This window comes from Oncorhynchus keta, unplaced genomic scaffold (genome assembly GCF_023373465.1).
Source record: "Oncorhynchus keta strain PuntledgeMale-10-30-2019 unplaced genomic scaffold, Oket_V2 Un_contig_6652_pilon_pilon, whole genome shotgun sequence".
In the NCBI taxonomy this organism is placed as follows: domain Eukaryota; kingdom Metazoa; phylum Chordata; class Actinopteri; order Salmoniformes; family Salmonidae; genus Oncorhynchus; species Oncorhynchus keta.
The window spans coordinates 227,994-236,313 of record NW_026288980.1 but is presented as its reverse complement, the minus strand read 5'-3'; the positions used below and the strand labels follow the sequence as shown (position 1 = coordinate 236,313).

At 43.6% G+C, this 8,320-nt stretch overlaps 1 protein-coding gene across 1 annotated transcript; it reads left to right on the top strand.

Annotated features, from left to right (window-relative positions):
- Positions 1 to 58: 58 nt before the first annotated feature.
- On the top strand, positions 59 to 7,878 carry LOC118371856 (RNA-binding protein 20-like). The gene is made up of 6 exons (XM_052511316.1): positions 59 to 903; positions 1,560 to 1,919; positions 2,088 to 2,277; positions 6,735 to 6,863; positions 7,074 to 7,195; positions 7,557 to 7,878. Exons 1-6 carry the CDS (start codon positions 274 to 276, stop codon positions 7,590 to 7,592), a joined length of 1,467 nt encoding a protein of 488 aa, XP_052367276.1. The 5' UTR covers positions 59 to 273; the 3' UTR covers positions 7,593 to 7,878.
- Positions 7,879 to 8,320: the final 442 nt, after the last annotated feature.

The following is an 8,320-nucleotide window of genomic DNA, read 5'->3' as shown; positions in this document are numbered from 1 at the left end:
AGGACAGGAGGTTCAGCCAGGGAATGAAGGGATGAATGTTGAAGAAGGGGTTCAAGCCACAAAAAGTCTCCAGCATTAGGAAGAAAGGATCAAGAGAAGGAGCCTGATGCATCTCCCTTACAGCCAGCAGGAGTGAACCAGAGAGAACCTGGAGGTCAGGGTGGAGAGGTCGTCACAGAGAAAGTTGTAGACATTTCAACAACTGAGTCCGAAGAACCAGTCTCCTCAGATGCTACCTCCGCTCCTCAAGCTGCTAAACCAGAGACAGAAAACATGTCTGTTTCCAGTTCCACAACAGCCACCCCAGCCCCAAAAGTGATGGCAGCCATCATAGAGGCCTTACGACAGGAGAGCAGGAACAGATCCTCTACCAGGATTGCCACCGACCAGGCTGCAGCTGAGAATCCTCCAGGTAAACAACCAAAAGATAAGGAGACTCCAGATGTTCAGGCTGCCCCGGCTCTACCCAGAGTGACCCCAGAGATCCTGAAGGTGCTGCTGGAGGAATGCAGGGTCCGGTCCACCAGTAGGGCCGGCGCTGAGCAGGCCAGGAAGGAGCAGGCTCAGGCGCCCCCTGCAGGCCAAAAGCCATCCACTGGAAACCGAAGAGACCACAGTGGAGACAGGGAGCCTGGAAGAGAGCAGGCCACCAAGAGGAAGACCCGCGAGGAGGAAAGGGAGGAGAGGGAGAGAGCGAGGAGGGAGAGGGAGAGGAGGATGAAGACCCAAGAGGAGGAGAAGGAGAAAGGAAGGAGGGAGAGAGAGAAGAGGCGGTCCCACAGGGAACGGTCATCAGGATCACCGGGGTCCAGGTCCTCTATGAGGTATGAGGGGAGCCGGCACAGTGGGAAGAGCGGCGCCAGGTCTGAGTCCAGGAGAGGAAACGGAGAGGAGAAACAGCAGGTAGGAGAGAGGCTAGTGTGTTGGTATTCACTCTATATACAGAGAGGACAAAACATTAACAATGCTTTCCATGATAGGCTTTCACCTGGACAGTCTATGATCCCTTATTGAGGCCACTTGTTAAATCCACTTCAATCAGTGTAGATGAAGGGGAGGAGATGGTTTAATAATGATTTTCAAGCCTTGAGGCAATTGAGCCATGGATTGTGTGTTTGTGCCATTGGGCAAGACCAAATATTTGTGCCTTTGAACAGGGTGTGGTAGTAGGTGCCAGGCACACCGGTTTGTGTCAAACCCAGCAGCGTTGCAGTTCTGTCCATGCTCAACAGTTTCCCGTTGTGTATCAAGAATGGTCCACTACTCAAAGAACATCCAGCCAACTTGACACAACTGTGGGAAGCATTGGAGTCAACATGGCCAGCATCCCTGTGGATCGCTTTCAACACCTTGTAGAGCGGGGGGGCGGGGAAAGTGATCCTAATGTTTGGTGTACTCTGTGCATGTATGGATGGAGAGAGAATCTCCAGTGAACCAGAGTGTCATATACCCATCATGAATACAGAATGCCAATATCAACTTTCCAATCATTTTGGGAAATGACTTGCCATTTTGAAGAAAATGGTGGTTTTAAAGTTCCCTGTCATGTGTTCTTTCAGGAAGAGGAGGAGTTAGGTGAGAAGCACGTCCCCTTCGACATGGAAGACTTTGTGACTGTGGACGAGGTGGGGGAAGCAGCTGCGGTGCCCCTTCTCCCCGAGACAACCACAGAGGTTACAGTTAACGACCCTGTGACCACAGCCTCTGAGGCGGAGCAGCAGGCACCAGCTGACACTACATCGATGGAGTTGGAGGGTGAGCCTGGGACAGCCAAGGTACGGGAGGAAGCGCTGGACAAACGAGAACAGAAGGAGGAGGGGTTGTCCCCAGCAACCACAGAGGGTTCGGTGAAGACTGCAGAGGGACCTGGGGACGTGACAGAGGAGACATTTCCTGACTGTCAGGATGACATCAAAGAGGTCAGTGTGTCCAGTCACTTTCCTATTTGAGTAATCCCTTCCCTAAAAGAAAGGCCTATAGAAACTCTATAGCATTCAACAACGAGCAGGTCGGTGATAAGACTACTTCAACCGAGGAAGGAAAAAATGTGTGTTTCTAAAGTCTTATCTAACATTCCTCTCCTTCAGCCTGTGGTCACTGTGCCGAAGACAACCTGCGACGAGGTCACTGAGGAGTCCACAACCACAGACTCACCTGGCGCCGCTGGAGAAGAGGAACGGGATGGACAAGTGGAGGGCCTCAACATGGGGACGTTTCTGACGGTGGATGAGGTGGGACAGGTGGAGGAGGACGGGGAGAAGAGGTCTGCTCAGAACGGTAAGAAACATACTGTATATCAATGCTATGCTTGTCTCGCGAAAGCCCGTCATTGTAAATAAAATCTGGTCTGCTGTGCTTACCTGTATAAATAAATAAAATAAAAATGTATGAAGATATGGTAGGAAACTGGCCAGTGGAGATAAGAAACAAACTCTGTTAAGTTAATCTGCAACATATTTGTCTGAGGAGACTGGATTGTGTTCAGTAGCGAAATGTTCTGAAATGGAAAATAAATGAGTGGTTTGGTCAAGTTTAGTTAGTCCCTACCTGACCTTTTTTTTCTGAGGTATATATTGTCTTGTTTGCCACAGGAGGAAAAAGACTACAGGGAGAATGTTGTTTTGAGATATGGTAGCCAGCCTACTGTATGCATAGTAGTGGTCGAGTTGGCCACCCGCCTTTTTGTCAAGTGGTCAATGAATGGTAACCTGGTTTACATAGATTAGTGGTTGTGGTCATTGTAGAGGATTGGTGGTGGCGAGGTCAGATAACCAATTGCATGTAGTAGAGGTGTAATGGTACAAGCATTAGTACTGAACCGTTTGGTATGGGGACCTCAGATCGGTCTGCACTGTGAACCCAAATGAATAGATCAATAAAACATCTGTGTGTACACAGTACCAGTCAAGTTTACACACCTACTCATTCCAGGGTTTTTCTTTATTTGTATTCTTTTTTACATTGTAGAATAATAGTTAAGTCATCAAAACAATTAGATAACACATACATAATCATGTAGTAACCAAAAGAGCGTTAAACAAATCAATGTTTATTTGAGATTCTTCAAAGTATCCAACCTTTGCCTTGACAGCTTTGCGCATTCTCTGAACCAGCTTCATAAGGTATTTAATGAGTCGGGTATTAACTCGTTAACCTGGGGGCACCATGGGAAAGTTTTGGCTGAGTTTCTATTGCTCAAAATAACTTATCAGAAAATCGATTTCACAACAGTCGCTAATTAATTTCCTCTACAGTCTCATTCTGAACTTTGCATAATCTGCACAAACTCGATTCAAACTATTAAAAAAGTCTGTACCACACCAATTGAGTTTATCATTTTAGCTTGTTAGTAAATAAATAATAATAATATACGGTCTAGGCTAATGATTAGAACTTAGTTCAATGAAACAGGTCCCTAGCGTGCCAACACAATATGACACATGTTGCACGAAATTAGGATTTCAAAAGAGAAAGAGTGCACGAGAGAAAAGCACACTTGGGTACATTTGTAAACTATGCTTAGTTTAACCCTAACCTTGCCCCGAACTGCCGCTGTTATGGGTCAGAATACAATGATGTAATTACTTGTCGAAGGTCTCTGAAGGGGTGTCTCCTCGTGGCCCGAGTTCCGACTTCTCCTCTGATGGCAACACTTCTGTTGTTTATTGGGTGTAACCCTCTTGATTGTCCACACAATGTCGGTGTCCTTTCTCTTAGTGGTCTGTTTCCTCGCCCTTGTTCTGAAAGGGGGTCTTCTGAGGACGGCTAATCAACCATATAGGGGGTTCCAGCATGAGAATGAAAGCAGTGTATTCACACGATTCCTTGGAGAGAATAACCGTGTGGTCCTGCTTGAATTTACCCTCAGTCACAGCTCCTCATCCGTAGCATAGATTGTTAAAAGGTTCCTTTGTCGTCTTCAACCTCGTGTTGTGTTTTGGTGTTACAACTAATCGGACCTTGGCTGCAGCTCGTGGTCACTTAGTTAAAATGTTAATTCTTAACTCACATGTTTTATACCCTCAGGTCAGAAATGGGTCTTTCCGCCTTTAGGGCAAGTTCTCTGGGCGTAACTAGTTACGAGACAAGTTCTGGATTTTACTCAGATCCAATTTAGACAACTAACTTCACATTTCATCTTTAAAAAACATTCTCTTTGATCTGGACATTTTTTTTTTCCACACACCACACTATGCCAGCATCAAGTACTTGTTGTGAAAACTCTTCAAGTTACAATGTTTTCGATTATAATGTCTTCATTTAACTTATGATAACAAAAACAACATTCATTTTCATATTCTGTCTATAGTCATGACTACCATTTTGTCTGAAACATATTGTCTAAAAGTCCATTTATTGCATGTTATAGGTAGGTTCTCCATAGGCCCATCATGCATTCCATTCCTCCATACTGAGAGGACAAATACATTTGTCTGCTGCTTTAAGATTTACAATGGGCGTGAGGTGTCTCAAATCCCCCACCTCCATACCTCTCGATCTCTCCCCCACTGGTGGAGACCCGAACAGGCCAGTCATGACAGGTGGTATAAAGAAGAGAGCCCTATTTGGTAAAAGACCAAATCCATAATATGGCTAGAACAGCTCAAATAAGCAAAGAGAAACGACAGTCCATCATTACTTTTAAGACCATAAAGGTCAGCCAATCCAGATAATGTCAAGAACTTTGAATGTTTCTTCAAGTGCAGTCGCAAAAACCATCAAGCGCTATGATGAAACTGTCTCTCATAAGGACCGCCACAGGAAAGGAAGACCCAAAGTTACCTTTGCTGCAGAGGATAAGTTCAAAGCAAAGAAACCACTACTAATGGACACCAATAAGGAGAGACTTGCTTGGGTGTGGTTTCCACCTTGAAGCATGGAGGAGTAGGTGTGATGGTGTGGGTGCTTTGCTGGTGACACTGATTTATTTAGAATTCAAGGTACCCTTTTTTATTTAACTATGCAAGTCCGTTAAGAACAAATTATTATTTACGATGACTGCATACCCCGGACGACGCTGGGCCAATTGTGCACCGCCCTATGGGACTCCCAATTACGGCCAGATGTGATACAGCCTGGATTCATACCAGGGACTGTTGTAACGCCTCTTGCACTGAGATGCAGTGCTATAGACCACTGCGTCACTCAGTAGCACTTAACCTGCATGGCAACCACAACATTCTGTAGGGATATGCCATCCCATTTGGTTTGCGCTTAGTGGGACAGTCATTTGTTTTCAACAGGACAATGACCCAAAACCCACCTCCAGGCTGTTTAAGGGCTATTTGACCAAAGAGAGTGATTGAGTAACCGGGTGGTCCTGCTTGAATCAGATGACCTGGCCTCCCATCACCCGACCCCGATTGAGATGGTTTGGGATGAGTTGGACCGCAGAGTGAAAGAAAAGCAGCCAACAAGTGCTCCGCATGTGTGAGAAGTCCTTCAAGACTGTTGATAAAGCATTCCAGGTGAAGATGGTTGAGAGAGTGCCAAGTGTGTGCAAAGCTGTCATCAAACGAAACAAATTGCAGCTGGTTTACAATCTTTCCAGCGTACGTTTTAAGTGATTGTGTTAGCTGTGTTGTTGGCTACCTCCCCTAAACAACAGTGCCCTGAAGAGTGAAGCAATTTTAATTTATTTAATAAGAATTATAATGTTGGTATTCCAGATTCCATATGTTCATTAAGTGAATGCCAGAGAAGCCTGTGTTGAGGATATATTGGCACGGGTGTTGTTAGGTCTGTGTCAAACACCGGCTTGAGGGCATTATAACCTTTTATAAAACATTAATTTAATTTTAACTTTTAATGTTATTTTGATAAATTTATTCATACTAATTTTCATTCTTCCAAAACATATAGTCCCAACACAAATCTGGGGTTTCTACCCAAGCCGGCTGGTCGTTCATTCTATCAGTTGCCAGAAATGCAATCCAGTCGTTCAGTCTATTTGTTCTGTATCTATGGACACAACCCAGTTGTTCTCTCTAAAATGTTCCATTGCCATATTGGCTGGCAACGTTCTTAGCCATAGGTGGCTAGTTAGCTAGCAAGGAAAAACTTAGACTCGTCAAAAAGTGCAACCAGAAAAACAGCTGCAGTAAGTAGCTGCATTTGCATAAACTGATTTCTAGTGACATTTATTTGGATACATTGGTAATAATAAGCTAATGAGGCGCGATTTCACCTGGCATAGAAAATATGTTACAGTAACGTTTGTCATTTCATGTTCCCACTCTACCAAAACTGAACCGTGGCACCAACACCGCAATACGTACCTAACCGTGGGTTTGGTGAACCGTTACAGCCCTAGTATGTAGATCAATGGTAGCTATGGTAACCACTATACGGCTAGATGATAAAATGTGTTAGAGGTGAACTCAGCCAAATCAATGGTGGTAGCAAGCTCATGTTAACCTGGTTACCAGTCTGTTTTGTGTTATGCCACTCCTCATCATCGCAAACATGGCAGGATGGTACGAAAAGCTGGGTTCTTTGAGAAGTTGTAGGAAAAAAATATGGTTGGTTGACAGCCTGAAACCACGTTAGTTGGATTGTTTTTAAGGTGTATGATTTTTATTTTTGTGATTCATGCTTTAAAGACTGTAATTTTAAATTTTTTCCTTCCTTGTAAGGACATTTTGGTGACTTGTCAGGTCTAGGAAAACTCAAACAGAACAGTTAAGGTCTCAGTGATGACCCTGCTCCTTCCTCCATCTTCTCTTTCATCTCAGTGGAGTCGAAGCGAAGGAGGACATCTCAGGAGGAGAGAGAGGAGGAGACGGCGAGGAGGAAGATGAAGATGGACCCCCTCTTTTATAAAGACTACAGCATCCCTCCCTTCAACCCTGACAGCCCTGTCGGTAAGACTCAAATGATGCTGCGTTTGACAATGAACTAGTTGTTGAAATTGATTAGGGTGGCTCTAATGATACATTTGTCAAGCTTATTGATTGTCAGAATAGTGTGTGTGTGTGTGTTTGTGTGTGTTTACATCGGTCTCATAGTATAATCACATGTCGTTTGTATATGTTAAAATAGGTTTTGTTTCTGGTCTGTTTGATCACTATCAGGCATGGAGTTTCTGGTCCCCAAGTCAGGCTTCTTCTGCAAGGTGTGTTCTAAGTTCTATAGCGGAACTGGCGAGGCTGAGAAGAACCACTGCAAGACCCTCAAACACCATCAGAACCTGGAGGTGAGAACCCAAAACAACCAATCAGCAACAACACTGACAAATCAACAACCAATCAGAAATAACATTTTGACAATCAGGGAAGGGGTCAATTCCATTGAGTAAATTCCTATGGCAAAACTCATTTGGAATTCCAGTTTGCTTCCTGAATTGAAACTGTTTTATTGCTTTTGTTGTCCAGGTGTTACGTGTTTGATAATGAATACATTGATAGGAGATGAAGCAATGTGTCCGGTCATGGAAACCATCAGTTTAAGTTTGGCAGCAGTGACGGTCTCTCATGGAACCCATATGTTCCACATAGAATCAACATTATCTAGTAAGTAAGATACTCACTCATGATTTTCTTTTTATTCTTCTACAGAAATCCCTGGAGAAGTGGAGAGTGAAGAAAGACTGACTCCATGATGAGCTGAAGAGTTAAATATTGACTGTCTGTGTCCCAACCACGGACTGATTCATTCCTGTCTTAACTCTTTTCTCACTTCCTTGTTTTTGTTTTTCTTCCCCATGGGTCCAATCTCACTCACTCACTCACTCACTCACTCACTCACTCACTCACTCACTCACATTTATAACTGTTTCTTTTTGTTAGTTATTTTCCCACGATATAGAAGAGAAGTGACTCAATAGGGAGAAATTAAAGTAGAAACCAGTGTACAATGAAAATAAAGTGTTTTATTCAATCGCTGTGTCTTTGTTTTGAAATTTAAACCATCCTTTTGAAGACATGTTTACCAGAGTCACCTTTTACCCTTATTCAATACAACTTTATTCATCCCCACCAGGGCAATTCTGTCTATATACTTATGCATTATCCTGATTTGAATACTGTTAATTCAGCAGTGTGGTGTCCATGCACACAAAGGGAAATGTACTGATTTCCATGTTCAACTCATGCATGGACCATTAGCTTCCCCCAGCCATAGCACAGCTAGCCACTGTGCTAAAACGGCTAACCTCATGTTAACATGGAAATATATTGGCTTTAGTTAAGGTATCGTGCTCTTTTATATACTGTAGCTATTTAAAATCCATACATTCCAATGACTCACTACTTCACTGCAACAGTTGATTTCTGTAAAAGAGAATTCTGTCAACATAAATAAATTAAAACAAACAAAACAT

Coding starts and splice junctions, on each gene's coding strand:
- LOC118371856 (XM_052511316.1), top strand. CDS start 274: ATGTCTGTTTCCAGTTCCACAACAGCCACCCCAGCCCCAAAAGTGATG. Junction 1,920..2,087: donor GTCAGGATGACATCAAAGAG/GTCAGTGTGTCC, acceptor CCTCTCCTTCAG/CCTGTGGTCACTGTGCCGAA. Junction 2,278..6,734: donor GAAGAGGTCTGCTCAGAACG/GTAAGAAACATA, acceptor CTTTCATCTCAG/TGGAGTCGAAGCGAAGGAGG.